This window comes from Nomascus leucogenys, chromosome 12 (genome assembly GCF_006542625.1).
Source record: "Nomascus leucogenys isolate Asia chromosome 12, Asia_NLE_v1, whole genome shotgun sequence".
NCBI lineage: Eukaryota > Metazoa > Chordata > Mammalia > Primates > Hylobatidae > Nomascus > Nomascus leucogenys.
Genome location: NC_044392.1, coordinates 59,368,925 through 59,389,978, shown reverse-complemented (window position 1 = coordinate 59,389,978; position 21,054 = coordinate 59,368,925). Strand labels below are relative to the sequence as shown.

The window sequence follows — 21,054 nt, the reverse complement described above, 5'->3', positions numbered from 1 at the left end:
ATAATGAATGGCCAGATTTTATTCTATTTAAGAAATCAAATCACCTTAGGCCAAAGCCAGATGTGCAATTTTCCATTCACAAGAAAAAAAATTCAGGCAATTTTGAATACAAATGCATATACATGTAGACACATATATTTAACTGCAAATAATTTATTAATAAACTAATTTTATCCAGTGCATAAAATAGTATACTTAAATGGGAAACACCAGAGGGAGTGGAAGCTTGGGGACGTTGACCCTCACCTGGTCGCATGACTGTCAGAGCTGTCTGCCCAGCGGTGCCCTCTGCCCGCTTATACCACATGCCACTGGGGCTGGGCAGCCACTCCTCCACGTGGCAGCTGTAGGTCCCGCTGTCCTGCACAGCCACATTCTGTATGAAGAGCCGGTACACGCCGGGGGAAGGACTCTCCAAATGCAGCCGCCCCTTCAGATTGTTCTTGGCTGCCTGCTCTCCATAGTGGAAGGTGGCGTCGCGACTCAAGCGGGCCACAGTCTCCCGCTCAGGGTGGTTGGGCTTCCATACAAACCATTCCACCATGAGCTGGGAGGTTATGCTGGTGCGGTTTAGAACCACACACTCCAGCTGTACCTGCCGGGTCTCCAGAACCGACAGGTTCCCCTGGGCTTGGCTGAGCCTCAGGCGGCTGTCTGGAACAGTAAGGAAGAGACGTCAGCAACAGTAGGACAACAAGCAATTCATACGCACCCTTTCCCAGGGTAGGTGAATGGATGCCTTCCAAATACAGAAGGACGGCAGCACACACTCCATTAGGGGAAACGTTTCTCAGATGTGGTTCCCTAAACATTCTGAGTTCCTTGATCATGTGTCGGAATGCCTGGGTTTCAAGTTCAATGCTACAATAACAGCTGTCCCAAAGTCATAACCCTCATCAGTTCTGATGCTCACAGGAGGACAAGCACAACCTGTAGAGACTGCACATCCAAATGACAACAGACCACAAAGCACGTGGCTGGCCGAGGCAGGTGGCTGGGAAGGGCCGGGGAAGGGGACAGTGAGAAAACTCTGAAAAGCAAGAGTAAACTTTTAAAACTGACCATATGGTGTCTAGAAAATGCTGGGCCGCCAACTACAAAAGAACTGCAGGGGAAATCCAGTTTAATCTATTCATGTGTTAACCCTAAGAACTGTAGTCCAATATCCTTACAAAAACCCACACAGGTTCCCTCTCGGGTTGGGAATGGAACTGATATGACACCAGTAAAGAAAAGACTGCCAGACAAGGTGGCTCATGCCTGTAATCCCAGCACTTTGTGAGGCCAAGGTGGGCGGATCACTTGAGGCCAGGAGTCTGAGACCAGCCTGGCCAACATGGTGAAACCCCATCTCTACTAAAAATACAAAAATTAGCCGGGTGTGGTGGTGTGCGCCTGTAATCCCAGCTACTCGGGAGGTGAAGGTTGCAGTGAGCTAAGATCATGCCACTGCACTCCAGCCTGCACAACAGAGTTGAGACTCTGTCTCAGAAACAAAAAAGAAAAAAAAAGAAAAAGAAAAGATTGCTACTGATGGAACTGGGTGCTTTGAAAACTCAGCCAAGCAGAGTCTCCTCCAGTAGAAAAATGTCTTTAATGACAGCATGCCCCAATGGCATGCTTGTAATTTCACAAGGGCCCAAATAAGTCTATCAGGACCAGAGGTATCTAAAAGCTGTGACACTATGAATGCACAATAGCACCTCAGGAATGAGACTTCTGAGTGACATCAGAAGCGGGGAGGCTGGGCACTTTCACTTGTTACTTTCTACACACTTCAATACTGCCTGAATGTTTTACAACGTTCACGATTACTTTTGTAATTAAAAAGTCAGAAAATATAAAATAACAAAATATATTTTAAATAACCATTCTCCCTTTCTCCCTCCCCATCCAAAAAATACATACATAAAAGAAGATACTGACTCTGGTTGTCTCAGGGTTGAAAGGTTATTTTCTTTGTTGAGTTTTGTTTTTTTGGGGGGATTTTTTTTGTGTGTGTATGTATTTTCCAAAAGCTCTGTAAGTATAGGTTTTCTCAGAGGGGAAAAGAAAAGAACGAGAAGCAGAGAAAAAAGGAGAAAGAAAACGACACGAAGAAAGAAACGAGGAAAGCTGTTTTACTCCGTGTCCTCTGAGTTCCATGTTTACAGTAAGTTCACTGTAACAGAGACTTCACTAAATGTTTTGAGGGGGATCCTTCTAGCCCTTCCGCACTGCCCCACTTAGCTTGATTGTAGTCTCAGAGAGGGAAATCCCCTCAATAAATTTAGGATCCTCCAAGAATCTCTTGGTTTCAATACAAATGAGGAAAGGAAAAAATGGTGATGACTAGAGCGGAAATGCAGAGTGGTGGGGGTGATCATGTTCTTTCAGTAGAGAAAATAATCAGAACTGAAAACAGATGAAAAATAGGAACCAAAAGAACACTGGTGGGCCTAATGACAACCTTCAGTTTTCAAAAGCCCCAGGGACTGGCCTGAAGTCAGGACATAGGTCACTGAAAATGCCAATGGGAATCACTTCAGACCAGAGCTTCCTGTTTAAGGCACCAGCAGAGGTTAGCAGAAAATGCCACCGTGAGGCCAGTGAGAATCTCTGGAAATATAATATCCTCAGGCAAAGGAGGGGAACAGACCCACTGCATTTAGCAGGGGACAGGCCACATCTGGAGTTTGGTATTGGGTTCCACTGGCTTACTGAACAGGCCTCCTTAGGAGACAAGCAATAATGAAGGAAACCAAGTCCCTATGCTTACTTAGGAGGCTTCGATTCTAGTAGAAGAGATAGAAAACATGTGTGTATATATATATACATGTATATGTGTATATATATATATATATGTATATGTGTATATATATATATATGTATATGTGTATATATATATATGTATATGTGTATATATATGTATATGTGTATATATATATATTCTAGTATAAAAATAAGACATAGTAACTGATAAGTCAATTATAAGTAAATACTTCATAATTACTTATATATGAATAAGTAAATTAACAGAATGTCAGGTGGTGACATGTGTTGTGAAAGGGCCGGGGAAAGGAAATCTAGAGTGATGAGGGGGCTACATTTAAGTTAAAATGAGCTAGGAATCCCCCTTCATGGAAGAGCAAGACAAATGAATATCTATGGCCAACATGTTCCAGGCTGAGAGAACAGTAAGTACAAAGGCCTTAGGGTGTTCAAGGAAAGCAACCATTTATTCCTTATTCAACCAATATTTACTAAAAGCACCATGCCAGTGACTGAAGATATAAGACACAGCCCTGTCCTCAACATGCTTACAGTGTAGTATAGAAGAAATGCAAACCATTATTAGGCTATGTGTTTTAGAAGGGACCCCTACTGGTATGGGAGAAATTAGGGTGGGCTTCTTGGAGGTGGTGCTGAATGAAGTCTTAGAGATGGGGTGAAGACAAGGGAGAAGCAGCAGGAAAAACACATTCCGGACAATGAGGGCAGCACAAGCGAAGGCATGGAGATGAGACTCTGGGTGGCAACACGGCACCCCCCATGGCCCATCAAGAAGGACAGGCAGTGACAACAACAAATTGTAGGGATGTGAGAATGAGGGATGGAGAGGCCCTTAAGGCTACACTATATGAGAAGTTGAAAGAACTAGAGATCTTTAACAGAGAAGGGGCATACACATTTCATGTATTTGAAAGGAAATGATGCAGAGTTCTCTTCGGTTGTTCCAGGGGCAGATCTAAAAAGGGAAATTACAGGAAAGTGAACTTTTTAACAATCAGAGCTGCCCAAAAGTGGAACTGAGGCTTGCGGAGTGAGTAGCTCTCTCTCCCTGGAAGCATTCTGGCAGAGGCTGAGTGCCACCTGTGTGGGAGAGGAATAAGGGCTACACCACGGGGTCGAAGAAGGGCCAGAGGAGGAATGATTCAGTTTGGAGATAGGAAAGGCTTGTCTGGGCTGCGCTGGGAGCTAAGGAAGAAGGGGGATGCAGATGCATAAAACCAGAAAATGCCTTCTAGGTAGGAACTCTGGGTGTGGAGATGGTGTCAGCCCAAGATTCAGGGTGCAAACTGCAAACCCAGAAGAAGATTCAGGAGCTGCCATGAACCCTGCCTTGCCACATTTTGCTAACCATAGCTGCCCTGCTCCTTGTTGAAGATGGTATCCACAGAAGCAGAGTCAAGGATGCTTCCATGAGTCTGCCGTCAGCATCAGGACCCACTGCAGGTAAAATGGATGGGATTGTAGTGTGCTAGGGTGATGGTCTGTGTACTTGCATCCACACTCAGCATGCACCTTGCAGACAGTCTCTCCACACCAGCCCCACAGAGCCCTACCCACCCCCAGGCAGTCTCTGCACTAAACCCAGTGGCCCAGGACCGCCATGCCCTGTGGCCTTACCTGGCTGTTTCACAGTGACTTCTGTGCGCCCAGAAACCTCCTCTGCCAGCTTGTACCAGGCGTAGTTGGGGCTCAGCAGCCACTCCTCCACGTGGCAGTAGTAGCTGCCGCTGTCGCTGACCTCGGCTCTCTGGACAGTGAGGCTGAACAGGCCCCCCGACACATGCCTCTCAAACTGGAGTCTGGCTCTCAGGCCCTCCTCCTCGGCGTAAGTACCGTATTCGAAGGCGGAGTTGTGGGTGGTCTTCAGGATGAGCTTGCCATCGGCATCCGAGGGCTTGTGGACATACCAGAGCACTGCAAAGTGGGAGTTCTGGCTGGTCTGAGACTTGACTGAGCAGTTCAACTGAATGGGCTTGTTTTCCACCAGGGTGAGGGTCCTCTTTGATTTGCTCACCTGCAGCTTTGTCACTGCAAAGGAAAGGGGAACACAGGAATCACCACAGACTCTCAGAAACGTGGCCCATCCACCTCCAGGCTCTGAGCCAGGTTTCCTCCAGCACAGTTCCTGGGGGATTTAACACCTACTGGCTTCAGTGTGAGGAAGGCAGCACGGAGCCCAGGCCACCCCTAAACATCCTTCCCTGTCTCCTCCTTGCCATGCCCCTGGCTTAGGCCTTCACCATCTCTCCCCTATCCACTGCTTGCACAGCCCACCATCACAGGGCCTCCGAGGGTGATCCTGCTGAAATACAAATTTAGCTATATCAGGCCTCTGCTTGAAAAGTTTAATGGCTCCGAACTACCTACGGGCTAGAGAGAAACAATTCCTTTTCACAGCACAAAGTCCCTTCAGGATCTGGCCTTCACCCAAGTGTCCTGACTCATCTCTCACAACTCACCCTCAGGCACCCTCCACAGGCGCATGCCCCTGGTGCAGTTTCCCTGAGCGCTGGCCTTTGCCCTTGCTGTCCTCTCTGCCTGTCTCCTTCTGCCACCTCCCACCCTGACCCTTCTCTCCACTTATCCCTCATTCCCGTCCCCCTGGGCTCGATACCCTTCCTCAGCACCCTCTATATATCTCTGGGCTGTGTGTCCTCACATCTCTCTCCCATATCCTAGATGGTCAGCTCCCCCAGGGCAGGGATCAAGCTCCTTCCACTCAACCAGCCAGTATTTACGGAGTGCTCACTCGGTTTCCCACAGGATGCTAAGTGCTGGGGATGCCCTGAAGAGTAAGCCGGAGTCCCAGCCCTCATGGGGCAGACTGCCTAGTGGACATTCTTATCGATGCACCCCCAGAGCCTAGCACAGCACCTGGGCCAGGAAAGCATTTGATTAGTGTTTGCTGAAATAGATGAATGAGTGGGTGAGTGAATGAGAGCACGTTGGAGAAACACGGCAACAGGTAATTAGAGGATGCTGGGGGGGTGGGGAGAGGGGGCTTCCTCTGGGGGAGTGAGCGAGAAGGCCGAGAAGACAGTAAACCACGGGACAAGGCAAAGCCAACTGCAGTCCTCCCTTCTCCTCAGTGTCCCGCTCCAAAAACAGACAAGAGGGCGGCCTGTGGAGCGCCTCCCCAGCAGCTAATTAATGACGATGTTCACCTTGTCAGTGGCAAGAAGCCAAGGTCTAATGAAATCCATCTTAGGAAGGTGATTTGAGATCTCACCCACCCCATCATCATTAACCTCGGCTCTACGTTCCCCTAGCCACCCTCTTCCTGCTACTAAAAATGAAAAACAAAAAAAAAACAATTCTAAGTTCCTCTAAGGGAACTAATAATACAAGCATTGTTCCACCTCCACCACTCTCTTCACACTTAGTTTTTCCGCCACAGGGACCAAACCACTTCCCAGCTGAGAAAGAAAGCAGGGACAAGGTGCAGATTCCACCCAGGGACAGCAACCTGGGCCTCCTCCAACCAAGCTTGTGTGGAGGGCAGGGGCAGGGCAAGGATGCCTGGCCAGGCTCCAGCACTCTGCTGGTCAGACTCTTGTCTCTTTAGTCCAGCTCAACCCCAGGAACTGCATCCAGACCCAGGACCCAGCCCACTGGTCATGACCCTGGCCTGCCAGCTGGCTTAAGCTTGGTTTGGCAGCATCAAGGGTTGAGTCCCATGCATCACAGAACCAAAACCTGTGAAAGCCACAGACTGCCACTTGGTCTCCCTGTAACACACAGACAAATGTTCTGAATGGATGGAAGGATTTAGCAAGCCAAGGTGTGGCAAAGTCCAATTCCCAATGCCATGATGAGCAACACTGTGGAGCATCTCTCGGCGGTGAATCGGACATTCTCTCCAGGAAGACTTGTTGAATTCACAAACCCACAGACCTTCTCACGCCATCAAGAACACACCAGGCATCACTTAGAGAGAAATCCTGTGTGCCACGGCCCCATCCTCCCGGGTTCATCTTTTTTGTTAGCAAGTCCAATCTTCTGCCTTCTCCCTTCTTCAAATACAGAAAGTCCTCTAGGGCACACTAGGAATCCAGGACAGGGTTTACCATTAAGCTCCCAAGCTCTGGAAACTAGATTTGCATTCACTTGCCAGTCGACTTTTCAGATTGGATTCCTATAATACTTGAAACAACCGGCTCCCTTTTCATTCCTTTCCAACCCAATTCACCGCATGCAAATGATATCTATATCAGTGCAAATGACACCACCTGAATTATCTGGTTCTTGGCCAAAAAAACTGGGTTGTTCAGCATGGAGTAGAAAGAGCTTTAAAATGTATTATTAATTGGGGCCAGATTATTTTTGCAACTGTTACTAAGGAAACCTCAATTGCTATAGTAACTGCATATGTTAAACTGGAATCCTATGACTAAACTTCTATTCAGTCACATGGTCTGAGAACAAGAATCCAAGGAAGAGAAATGTTTCAAAGCATTTCCATTTTTTTTCCTTCCCATGTCAAAATATTGTGAAGTGTTGAGAAGCTTGAAAGAGAGGCATTTTTTAAATTTGGTGCATGTCTGACAGGTGGGCCAAGGGGTCAGCTCCTATTCTATGCTCTGGATTTCCTCCCACATTTCCAGGGCAGGTAGGACCTTTCCTGAGGCACAGGGGAGACTGGAATCTCCACATATAATTAGGGAGCCCTCCCATGTCCTGCCAGAGCCCTGCCCTGGGTGGTGTACAGCTTGCGTGCACTACCTTCCTCCATAGAGCTAGGAGAGCCCTGCCCACTTAGAGACCACAGGTGTTTTCATCTGCAAAGTAAGAACAATGTCTCTATCTCCATTAGGATTTTTGTGCAGACTAAAAGCAATTGTCTATAAAAAGAGTTTAGCACAGAACCTGGTATATAACAAACACCCAGTGAATTTTAGCTATTCTCACTCCTTTTTGGTTTCTGTGCCTTGTCCCAAGATCAAAGTTCAACACTTAGATTGGGAGTTGTCAAGCATAAGTGGCAATCTTCCTGCTCAAAGTGCTGTTCTTGGACCAGCAGCACTGGGAGCTTGTTAGAAATGCAGACTCTCAGGCCCCACCCCGGACCCAGTAAGTCAGAATCTGCACTTTAACAAGATCCCCAGGTGATTCACAAGTAGCTTCAAGCCTGAGAAACCCTGGACTTGGCCGTGTGGGTGAATGGGCTTTGAGAGGCCATAAATGCAGACGTGAAAGAAAGGACTGAGGCTTGGTTAACCCCCAACAGTGAACTGGCAGGAGGAAGAAAGAATCCAGCAAGAGACAGAAGAGGGTCCGAGAGCCGCTCCAGCTCACGCCAGCAGCCGCCTTCACAGCAGCCCCCAGGGGCCAGGCCCTGCTTGAGGGAATGGCCCTTTCTTTCTGCAACTGGAGAGTTTCCTTCCCAGGCTTGTGATTAAAACTTGGAAGATCTGTGTTTTGTATCATAGGAGAGGCTTTGTGTTTGTTACAAGCCAGGATAGGGTGGTTTCAAGGTGACACAACAGGAAGAGGGAAGAACTCCGCAGCGGAGACCAGTAGCAGCTTTCTCAGCCAGCCTACCCTCCCTTCGGATTCCACTCTGTGCGTGCTCTTCTCACTCAAAACTCATGTATTTCTTCAATAAAGGATTCCCTTACGCTCCACTATAGCTGTGTTACTGCTGCCTTACAACGAAGGTAATTTTTAAAGTCTTCTCTTTCTTACAAAATTCTAAGCATATGCAGGCCAGGGACTCTGACCCAATCATTGTTAAACTAGTCAATGAATGGTTGAATAAATGTGGTTACTTTTTAAAAGGAGGGGCAATTCGGATTTTGATAGAAGAGAGAATATTTCAAAAGGTATGTGGCCTCTGAGCTAGGCCCTGAGAAACAAGCAGAGAAGGAGAGTGAAAGGGCATGCCAGAGAGAAGGGACAAGTAAAGAAAGATGACAACTACCCTGTTGTCATCTACATGGAGCAAGTGCTCAAGTGTAGTGGATGAGGTTAGAAAGGTAAGCTTCGGCCACACTGCAAGGGGCCTGGAGCTTGCATCCTGACCACCTGTGGCCCTCAGGGTGCATGCCATGGATCTGCAGATCAGCATCACCTGGGAATTTGCCAGCCCCTGCTAAGTCAGAAAAACTGCGAGTGAGGCTCAGCAACCTGCAGTCTCATGAGCTCTCCAATGAATTCTGACGCACATTCAAGTTTGAGAAGCAACAGCTGTGCTGCTGAGGTGGTTGCCAGTAAGTCTGGAGAAAGTGGTTTCTGTGCAGTGGTGTGAGCAGCAGCCAGAGTGGCAGGTGCGAAGAGATGGGCACTGAGGGAGGAAGACACTCTTTATTAAAGACAACAGACAGTAATGCTAGAGATAGAGGCGGCCAGTGGCTGCGGCAGGAGAGATGTTTCAAGTGGAGAGAAGCAAGTCAGATGAGAGACAAGGAGAGAATGCAGGGTGAGCTGCATGGGAAGCCAGTGGCACAGGCGCCTGCCAGTCAAACTGTTACTACCCCTGAGTCCCTCTGTCCTTAACACCCTTTGGCTCCCTGCTCTCTCCACATGACCATTCCCTATTTGGGCCCCCAGTGATCTCTTTCTCAGGCTCTTATAATTGGCCTGCATATGACACTCCCTCCCTCTTGGCCTAGCCACAGCCAGGGGATTTCCCTAAATGGCAAGTGGGGCATGCTACTGCCCACGGCTGCCCACCCCACAGCCCGTGACAGCAGTTCTCAATAAGGCAGCTAATTGCAAGCAGGTCTCTGGTGGCCATATTGATTTGGGGAGGGGTATATATTCAATGGAATAAAGCCATTAAAGATGTAAAATCGTATCTGGGACAACTCCATGCAACAAAACTCTGCCTTGTGTCCTGTGTGACTTTCGAATGACATTCATATGGGCAAAAATTATGCCTCTGAGCCTAGAACCTACTTTCATTTTACTATAATCACAATACTTTTATTTTGCATGGTTTTAATATATGCCAGGTCAGTCAAGAGAGGATTTTCCTTTGTTTTGTTCAGAATTGTAGCAAGACTTACTCAGGACTTCAGAAACCCTGTCGGGATGGCAGTCCTGCTCATGGTGCCAAGTCTGATACAGTGACTGTCAGTGTGCATTCAGAGACAGCGTTGACTGTGACTGTGCCTCCTAGCATAGCTGTCCTGAGCATTTACACATTGAAACACATTATTTTACTATGAACTACTTTTTAAAAAAAAACTTTATCCCACAACTAGGACAGTATAGCAAATTTTAAAGATATGATTACGAATGTTATATTGTATACGAATTTCACTTCTGGGTAAAGGGAGTATTATAAACTATTACAAAAATAGAGTATATGATCTGGGTATGAGCTAAAGTCCTAATTTCTGAGTTTACGATATTCTTATTTATTTAGCAAACTTTCATTCTGGTCCTATGTGCTCAGCACTATTCTAAGCACTTTATAAATATTAACTATTTGTTCCTCACCAATCCTATGAAATAAATATTATTCCCAATTTTATAAAGACACTTGCCCAAGGTCACACAGCTGGCTTAGTGGTAGAGCTGGAATTCAAACCCAGACCATCTGGTCTGTCCTTGCTTTTAGCTATTACATATGCCCACCCTCACCCCATGCTCCCATGTACAAAAGGGACTTCTTGATCCCTGCCAGCTTGCCTGGGGGTGAACCCCTCCCAGACCCCATGCTTTAGTCATCTCAAGATAAGCATGCTGCTCCCACCCTCCGTGACTGTCTTTATTCACACTCTTCTCTGAGCCTGAAATGCTCCACTCCTCCTTCCCAACCTCCCACCCTCACCCCTACCCCATTCCCTCCTCACGCCTCCTGCCCCCTGCCCCCTGTCCATGCCCTGTGCTGGCTCTGCCTCCACACCTGTAACGCTTTTCTGCTCTCCTCTGTCCCTAGGCCTGCTGCCTCCCACAGAGCCCACAAGGCAGGAACGTGACACACCCATCTCCGCAGCCTCACCAGCATGGCAACCTGGCATTTAGTAGGTGCTCAATGCATGCAGAGAGACAGGGAGGGAGGGGCAAGGGGAAAGCGGCAAGAGTCTGCAGGTGGAAATAGCTAATGAAGGTAACCCAGATGCGCCCTACCCTGCCTTACCTGTCTGCAGGCAGGGCAGTGACCCTGGCTCATTGATGCCAATAACAAGTGCCCCGGTGTTACCATGACAACAGGCCTGAGGCATCTGGGAGGGGCTGGGCTCTCCTCTTAGGGCTCTTGCACTCACTCCCATTCTATGCTGGCACAGACAACAGGCAGAAGCCACCTGGGATGGAAGAAGGAGAACCCCAGACTCCCCTGAAAGAAGGCAGAGGCCAATCCTCTGAGGGATGGGGCAGCCATCCCTCAGAATGTGACAAGGAGAGCCAGTGTTCACATGCTCTGGACTCATGGAAGTCAAAGAAAAGCCCGCTGCTATCCCAATCTGCCAGGTCAGCAATAAGAAATAGAAGAAAACCGATATGGCAACATCCAGAGGGCATTAAATATTCATCCTGACTGCCCATCAGTAAAATCCCAGCAGAATACACCCTCTGACAAGTCGGCTTTCCACCACTGGAGGCTGTCCTCCTGGAAGCTTGTTTATGGCTTTGTCAATTTTAATGTACAATATTTAATAGCCAAACCAAGATATTGTTGTAAACATTTGGAAAATGAGTGCTGACATTTCCCTTACTGCTTCTGTATTTAGGGATGTGTAATTGGAGGGTGTTTTGAGCTGAAGAAAATCAGAAGGAAGCAAGGCAATTATGCTTCACAATTAAAAGAGAAAAGAACTGATTAAGAGCTAACAATCAAATATGTGAACTGGCTGAAAGTCTTGCCTAAGCACCCCTTGAGGGGTCACACTATGTGATCAATGGGGATCAGACTAAGCTAGATGAATGGCAACATGACAGTGATGGCATTCCTTGAAGATTTTGTTGGGGATGTGCATATGCAACAGGAAGTACATACAGACAATGGTCAAATAACAGATCCACAACAAGTCAACTGCGCCAGCCAACCAGAGATTCTGATGAATACTGATATGGGGGCAGGACCAGCAGGTGGCTCCAGCAGAGACAAGTCTGGGGCACAGACCACAAAGAAGCTTGCTGCGATAAATCATATCACAGCAGTGGAAGGCTGATTGTAAATGGACCAGCATGAGTGAGTCAACAGTCCCTGGGTTCCTATTTGATTCTGATGGAATAAGAATATTTAACACAATAGTCTTTAAAACGGGGGTAGCAGGGGACATTTCTATGGAAGGCACCAGAGCAGGGCTAAGAATCTATGTTTTGAGGGGCAAGGTACGCAGGGAGAGCAAAAGAAGAGAGGACAGCGCTGGTTCTGAGCTCTGGTATCCCCAGGTCTTAGAGCCACCTTGTGGCAGAAGCTGGAAGAATCAGGAGTTAAAAGAGGCACAAGATAAAACTTCTACACCATCAGCAAACTGTGTCTTGAGGAACCTCTACCAGTGTCTTATGACCCCAACTTCCAAAAAACAAATTTAAGGATTTGCTAAAGGGGATCAGGAAATCAGGGGTGGTTAACCAGAGAGAGGAAACATTAAATACAAGTATACGGTACCAAAGAGGATTCCTGAGAAGAAAAACACTTGTCTAGAACATATAATAATAAAATTAGGAACGTGGACTCTGGAGCCAAACTGCCTGTCTGGACTTGAATCCTGGCTCTGCCACTTACTATGGCACACTGGGCAATTTATGTAACTTCTGTGTCAGTGTCCTCATCTGTGAAGTTGGGTAAAACGGTCCCCCTCACAGCACTGCATGGATTAAGAAACAAGGAACTAAGTTATTATGTGTAAAGCATTCACAGTGGTTTACAAGAAATGCTCAGTGAATATTAGCTGCTACTGTTGTTACTACCAGTAACACTAGTGCCATAACTCCTCCACATCATCAATCTACAAGGAGAAAATTCTTCTGCAAAGGACACCATTAACTGAATGCAGAAAGAAAAATCTCTGATTACATAGCCTTTAAAAAGGTCAAAGTCTCCCTACCGCAATTACTTTTTAACAAGGCACACCTGGATTCAAATACCAACTTCCCCCACTCACTAGGTCTTTAATTTGAGGAAGTGAGAACCTCTCAGAACTTCTGTTACTTCATTTATAAAATGAGAAAGCAATATGTTCCTCCCAGGGTTTCAGTGAAGATTAAGTGAGATAATATACACCAAGTGTCCAACAGTCTCCAGCATACAGTCAGCTCTCATGTATTTTTCCACTTCTATTTCCCCAAAATGAATGCACCAGCACCAAAGTATATAGGAAAGAGTAAAAACTCATATGAAGCTCTCTGGAAAATATTAAGTGCTAAATGCATAAATATTTAATAGAGGAGAGACAGTAACACTTAAGGGAATGCACTCTCCTGGTGCCTCAGCCGCCCTCTGGGAGTCCTGCACGGCCTCAAGCACCCACCTTTGCTCTTCCTAGCCTCCAAAGGGCCATAAAAGTATATTACTGTGCACCTTTAAGTAGAAGCCTCATAACAGCCCAAGTACAGTGATACTCATAAGTCTCCTCTGCCAACCACTGTTCATTCTCACTTTACAGTGAAAACACAACAGAAACCAACTCAAGACACCCAAGACACAAAGACGACCTCAGAGCAGATCTGGGGTCTCTCAATCCTCCGGCTACTTTACCCAGGAGACAATTATGCTATAAACGAAAACATTTCCTCTACGGAAGTCAGAGAGACTTGGGCTCCAACCTCAGTTCAAATCTCAGTTTTGCCACTTAACCAGCTGGCTTGCCTCCATCAAGATTCCCGACCACTTTGACCCTTGGTTTCCTCATTAGCAAAATAGGGATACAAATACCTACATTATTAGGTTGTTGGATAAATTTAAAAAGAAAACATGAGTAAAGTACTAAGCACAAACCTGGCATCCAAGAGGTATTTCATACATATTTTTCCCTATCTGCCTTTAGTAACACCATAAATTAATCCAAATAATTAGAACCTTCAATGAACTAATTCTGTATTCTTCCCTTAGGCACTCCAGTCTCAGATTCCAAGTAGTACCAGAAACAGGCAAATACTAGGGATGTATTCAAAAAGGCAATGTCAGACAAGGTCTTGGGGTCAGCATCTCCTCTACCTTCTACAGCTGCAGAACCATGTGATGGGCAATGCTGCTCAGAAAACTGACCTTGAGAGCCAGAGGGGACAAAAAAAAAGGTGCAATTACAATCCTAATGTCCCACTCAATAATGCAGGCAAGTGGGTACCTCGACATTTTCCACAACAAGGGTTCACATAAAATGGGGTCTCTGCTTAACCTTCCATTAACCTGAAAATCCACTTAAGCAAAACAGCCTCTTCCCTGAGCATCTTGTCAGTCCAAGTTTAGGCTCTCATTGGCCAAGGGAACAGTCTCATCATTTATACAACTCACTTGTTCCAAATCTGGTACAGAACAGAACTCTGTTATGGGGTTAGTAGAGGTGAAGGAGAAACTCACAAGTTACCATTATTTAACCTCACGTTGCTGAAAACAACACTGTGGCCACCTAAAGTAGTCAGGCAGACCAGGTCAGGCACTAACCATGGCTGTTAGTGGGCAGAAAAATCCTTTTGGCAAGGCGTTCCAGCCATCTTTGCAAAGTCAAACCCTTGCCCTTGCCTGCACAGGTGTCTGTTCTAGCCGAGGCATGGGCTGGGCGAGGGAAGGAACACAGGAGCCTACCGCCTGGGCTCCACCCTCCACCAGCTTCTAACCTGGCAGGAGACAAGGACAGATGGAGGAAAACTGCCTTAAGAACTGCATGTACTTAACTCCCCCCACATGTCAGCGGAAGAGCCTGATGAAGGTCAAAGTGTTTGCAGAAAGCCCCACTGACTAATGCTCCCCAAATTAATGCATCCTTATGATCCGCTTTGAGACAGACTCAGCCTCCATAGAGAAAGGAGCTCAAATTCAGGGCCCATACAACTGGACAGGGCCTGGGTGCAGGCAACATTGTGGGAGAAAGACAAGCGGGGTTCAAATCCTGGCTCCACCATTCACTAGGTACATGACCTTAAGCTAGTCACTTAAATCTTTCCTGGGGTTGTTGTGCAATTCTAATAAAGTAACTGACCTTCAGCGCCTCATGCAAAGGAGATGCTCAATAGGTGCCTATTACCCTCCCTCTTTACTTAGAATTTCCTTGTCTATGAACAGGAGACAATGATACCACTTCCACATAATTGTATGAGGATTACAGGAGACGAGGTTAAGTAAAGAAAAGGGCTTTCTTTAAAACAATTGGCCTGTGCATTTCACAAATGTCCATGTCTACAGACACACACACACACACACACACACACACACACAGGTTAGGGAATTGTTCTAGATTAAAGGAATCTAAAGAGACAGGATAACAAATGTGATATGTGATCCCTGATTGGATCCTAATCTGAAAAGGAAAAATAACTCTAAAGGGCATGACTGGGACAACTGGGGAAACGTAGGTGATAGGACTACACTAACGTAAAACCTCAAGGGTGTGATAATGGTGCAGTGGGTGGGTAGGTTCTTAGGAGTCACATGCTGAAGTACTTAGGGGGAAGTATCCCAATGTCCACAGCTTTCCCTCCAATGGCTCAAAAACAACAACAAACATACACACAGAGGAAGAAAACAAATGCCGTCAGACAACAAGTGGCTATCAAGGAAAGGGAATACAAGTGTCCACTGCATGATTCTTAAAACTTCCTATTGATTTGCAATGTCTCTAAATGAAGAGCTGGGAAAGGGGGAAGTGATGCTGAGGGCTCCATGCACACCTTTCTTTTTCCCTCACGTCTGCTCAGGCAGCATGGGCACACAGCCCACAGGTCCGCAGCACTCACCTGGCTGCAGCACCCTGATCTCCAGCAGGTTGGAGGTCCTCTCCGCCAGTCGTGTCCAGGTGTTGTTGTGGTTCTTCCGCCACAGCTCCGCCACACACTGGTACTTGCCTGCTTCCGTGTCACTGGCTCGGCTGATGCTTAGGCGGACGTTGTTGCTGGACTCAGCCTTCTCAATGGCAGTTCGGGTTCGGAAGCTGGAGGACCTGTCCCCCCACTGGACCCCTCCGTCCCGGGTAAAGGTCACCAAGTCATGGAACTCCACCGTGCCCACCGGCTGGAACCGCCATGTCACTGACACGGGGACCCGGGCAGGGTAGTGGGGTTTGATGATACACTGCAAGTCAAAGGAGTCGCTGTAGGTCACCCCCGGTGTCCGGGAGATGGCTGTGACTGCGAAGCCCATTTCTGGAGAGAGAGCAGAGAGATTCAACTAGAGGAGGCATGTGGCTTTCTCAGGGCAGTATGACATCAGCAATGGGGCAGCTGGCAAAGCAAGCAGTGTGGAGCAGAGGCTCTCGGGGCCCCCTTTGAGCTCTCAGGCTAGTGTTGCTTTTAGTATCCTGCTGAGGCCCAGTCCAAGAGTTTCCAAGACTCCACAGAAAGGCCCACCACAATTCCCCCTGAGCAGCACTAGCCTAACCCTTCCCAGTGAGATCCTCATGCATTTGCTCCTCCCCTGGAATTAGACACCACAATCCTCTCAAGGACTGATTGCATGTAGGCAGGGTCGCTCCTAGAAATCTTGAGATTCCATGAGAAAACAGGAAAAGAAAACCCCAAAGCCAATTTCCTCCATTGCACAGGAGGAAAACACAACCACACAGCCCCAACACCTCTTTTCCTGGTCCCCCAGCGCACTGGTGCCGAGAAGGAAAGCAGATGGAGTCGGCCTCCAGTCCCTTTCTCACGTCCCTCATGAAATCCAAGAACAGAGCAGGTGGGGACCTCCAGTGGGGTGGGACAATTGTCCTAAATGCAGGGTTCTGCAGTCTCAGCAGCTGTGGGTCTCTCAGTATTCCTTACTGAATGGGCAGCACTGCTAAGCCCTAATACTGACTCCTCAATATGAGTACCTCAGAGTTCCTTCAGCCTGGAAATACTGTTTAATATTTATACATTGATCACAATCATAAAGCTAACAGTAGCCAGTATTTATTGAGCACTATCTAGGTGCAAGCATGGTGCCAACTGCTTTGCTCTCATCATGCTCCACTGAATCCCCAAAACAACCTTGTAGAACAGGCAGGCTTGTCATCTCTTCCTGCAGATGTAGAAACTGATGCAGAGAGAGGTTAGATAAATTGCCCAATATCAAGCATTTAGTAAGTCAATGACAGAGTTAGTCTCCAACCACATGTAACTGATTCCAGGGGCCTTTTTAGGTTGCTTTACCCATGGAAAGCATAACGCAGTGGTTAAAGGCCTAGACTCTAGAGCCAGCAGCCAAGACTTTGATACTTCCTAGCTGAGTGACATTAAACAAGTTACTTAACTTCTCTCTGCCTCTGTTTTCCAATCTGTAAAATGAGTCCCTGTGAAGATTAAATAAATCAGTGTTTATAAATATTACAAATAGTACCTGGCACATGAGATATACTATATTTTGTTAAATATTTTGTTAAAAAATAAAATAGAAATAAAGTACTTTAAACTCTGTATGTGAAAGACTGGCCACAGGATGAATCTTTTGGCTTTCTATGGTGAGGTTAAGTTGGCAAATAGGTAGGTACAATTTGCTGAAAACTCTGGACCTTTGATATGGATTTCATAAGCTATCTCTATATACCCTTTAAAAAAGTTTATGACACAGAGGCCCATCCTTAAACATGAAGCGCCTGTGACAGTCGCTGTGCACCTGTGTGTAGTAGGTGTTGCATGAGGGTGGTGTAGGACAGAACCTCAGGGACAGGACCCACACCAGGTGCTCCTGGCCTCACACCTGAAGGGGGGAGAGCTTCCCCAAGCAAATGACTTCGTCTAGTCCTGACATGGGCACATGCCACGGTCACAGAGCACCCAAGCTGCTCTAACTGAACGGCCATAATGGCCCATTGTACATTTGGGACCCACATCTAATTATACTGATATGAAAATTTACGTGTTTCACTGTTAACTTTAGACTGAAAAGACAACCTTAATTAGTCTAGAGTGCCCTCCCATTCTTCCTTGTTCAGTCCTTTGGGCCACCTGATTATGGCTGTAGCCAGACGTATCTCAGTGGTGGAGATCAGGTGAACAGTGCTGGCCTCCAGATCCCACGGCAGAGTCCCTCAGTGCCCCTGGCTGTGAGAACCACCAGACATATGGTGAGTAAGAAAAAACTCAGGGGATAGCCTGATACCATAAATTACTTCTAGAGAAACAATCCTCACTAACTCTAATCACTCATTGGACATTCCTAACCTTCCAGGATGGTAAAAAAAAAAAAAACCCCACCAGTACTGGACATCCAAAAGTTGTCCCCCAAGGTCCATCTCACTGGGTCCACACAGGTGCTGAGTATGGACACAGGAACTGAGCTGATCAGGAAACGCAATCACTGGAGGAAGTTTCTAAGACAGAAATCTGAGCTGTATAATTACTGCAAAAAGCAGGTCAATCTTTAGGATTAAGCTTTAGAAAATAAATGTAATTCTAATCTCAGAGGGGTAAGAAAATGGAGGACTCTGTTAAGGACAAAAACCACTCGGGGCTGCCATCTTTACTGGAAGTATCCAAAAGCACCACCATCCCGACCTGCAAGGAAGGTGGTGACACAGTCCCAGGGAGTGGGACATAAAGTTGCTGAGGACAACCGATGTCTCCTGATAAACAGAAGATCTGACATAACAAATTTCTTTCCCAGCAAAGTCACAGACTGGTCGTTTAAAATCTAATATACTGATTATATCCAGGCAGATAAATGTTGATAGAAGCCTCTTTACCCTATGAGAAGCAAATCTAATCTTCCTTGGTTTTAGCAATTCTCCAGGTTATCTTTTCATTCCATGCTAATGAGGGAATAGCTTTCTTAGGTATGGGCCCCATCAGGTAGTAGAAACTTATAGCCTTAGGCAAAGTATTTAATGTGTCTCAGTCTCAGTTTCCTCCATAAAATGAAAGTGTCTGTCACTTGGCTAGGTGGGGAACTAAGCTTAAGTGTTAAGGATCAGCCAGGAACATAGTAAATGCTAAATAAATGACAACAGGTGATTTTATACCCTTCTCTACTCACTTTCAGGAAGGCTGGCCCCTGGGCAGCAGGGCAGGAAAGACATGCCACACAGTGCTCAGCCACTCTGCTCTCTTTAAGGCCAGGCTGGCATTGGCCACGCTCCTGGGGCCACCACTATGGCTGGGTGGCTTCACTAACCTGGATAGAGTTCTGATAACATCACTCCCTCCCAGCCAGACTAGGAGTAGTCCCAGCTCCCAGCTATTGCTATCCCTCAGGAGCCCCATCATCCACTGTGGGGCCCTTAGTCCCTGCTAGCACCATCTTAATTAATTAAACCCTTATAAGAAACAAAATAGATATAAAGGAAAGTACTTCAAACTCTATAGGTGAAAGACTGGCCATAGTTTCCTGCTAGAACTCTGACTGACAAAAGTCAGGATAAGGTGTCTGACACTGAAGCTGTCTCCAAGCCAGACCCACTGCCAGTCCCACCGCTCACTCACCAAGAGCTGTGATGGAGATGGGAGTGCTGGCCCGGCGCTCCCCAACAATCTGCCACTCGCCATCCACCGCCCGCACCCATTCAGTCACATGGCATTCATACTGGCCCTCGTCCTCCTTCCTGCTGTTGAAGATGCCCAGGCTGAACGAGTTGGGCTGCACCTGCTCCATCTGGATGCCCCCAAAGCTGCTGCGCTCCCAGTAGGACGAGCCTGGCTGCACGGTGCCATCCCGGTCTAGCCACATGATATTGCTGCGGCGGTTCTGCCTGTCCACAAGCTGCCAGATGACAGAGAAGCGACCCTGCGGCCTGCCTGCCGTGCGGACGCTGCAGGAGAAGCGCAGGTCCTCGCCCTCAAGGATGACGCTGGCATTGCTGGCCACCTCCACGGAGATGCTGCTTTCTAGGAAGAGGGAGAGAGAAACACACTGGAGGCTTTATGGTCTCCACAGTGCCCTCCCCACAGAGGAAACAGGAGGAGGGTTGCAAATGGAATCATATTCAGGTACGGTGAGCCTCAGAGGGTCAAAAACACTCTGACCCTAGCTGCTGCAAGCCCTGGCTGGTTCTGGGCATTGCTCCCTGTGATTTTAGATCTGATAATCTAGGATGTTCTTTGCTGTGTGCAGAGAACTGTGATAACGAGGTTCTACGACCTGAGCCTGAATAAGAACCTAAGAAATACAACATAGTGGCATGATGTTTAGGGCATAAAACAATTTATTGGGTAATCTATTCAGCTGGAGTTCAGGGTTTTTCAAGTTGAATTTTCACCAAGAAGAGTAACTCCAAAATCCTACTTCACTTCATTCTTCCTACCATTCAGTACTACAGCAGTCAAATAAAAGCTGAACATCCATAATGTGCCATTTCAGTCCTTCAGGACAATTTAGGAAATACGAAAAAAAAAAAAAAACCGACAGTAAGTATTTGGATGATAACGTGTGCTTAAGTGTGGGTAATAAGGGAGCACAGATGGTCTAGTTTTGCAGAGTGCATGAGGAGCAGGCTTTCATTCTTTCATTAACACACAGGAATAAAACAAAGCCAGTGGCTCGTCATCCACCACTCTCCCGCCTGTCCAGTCAGCCCTGGGGCTCCTTTGCTCTCTTTCTAGAAACATTCAGCCAATCAAAAGTTTGGGTTAGGATTACACTCCCTTCCCTGTCTCATCTAGCCTCTGCTGCTCACTTAACTATCTGAATTCACTCAATCAAATTATTTAAACTCGACATGCCTCAGCCTCTTCTTCTGTAAGACAGGTAGAGAGCTACCTTTAATTGTAGAATTCTTTAAATATTAAAAAGTAAATAAGATGATGCGTATAGATTCACCTAACACGTCGTAGGTTTTCAAAAACTGGTCATCATGATCATGATTAATTTTACTATTCCACATAACTCTTTGTTTTTATAAACACCACAGATCGCCTAATATGTTTTAACTATGCATGTAGTATTTTGTATAATTATCTATATTGAGTTCAGAAGGCCTATAAGTATTAAAGAACACAAAGTAACTAATTTGGCTCCAATTTTTGGGTACCACCAACATTAAATACATGCAATAATTTTAAACCAATTAATTAAATCAAATCCCAGATTTTAAGAGGCACACCCAATTACCAAGAGAAAACACACACATACACATAACAATGCATTTGAATCAAATCTTTTCTCTCCTTTATTTCACCAACAAGCAGAAACAAAGACGAGTACTGAGCCTCAGCATGTAGCTCTTATTATAGTGAGGATGCCTGCTACCCATTCTGGATTTG

At 46.6% G+C, this 21,054-nt stretch overlaps 1 protein-coding gene across 1 annotated transcript in view; it reads right to left on the bottom strand.

Annotated features, from left to right (window-relative positions):
• IGSF3 (immunoglobulin superfamily member 3) overlaps positions 1-21,054 on the bottom strand; it is a 92,826-nt gene that overhangs the window by 9,956 nt on the left and 61,816 nt on the right. Inside the window, exons 6-9 of the mRNA XM_030824774.1 lie at positions 19,279-19,680; positions 15,619-16,023; positions 4,390-4,800; positions 247-654 (exon numbers count right to left, since the gene is read on the bottom strand). Coding sequence (XP_030680634.1) covers positions 247-654; positions 4,390-4,800; positions 15,619-16,023; positions 19,279-19,680 — 1,626 coding nt within the window. The remainder of the gene's footprint in view (positions 1-246; positions 655-4,389; positions 4,801-15,618; positions 16,024-19,278; positions 19,681-21,054) is intronic.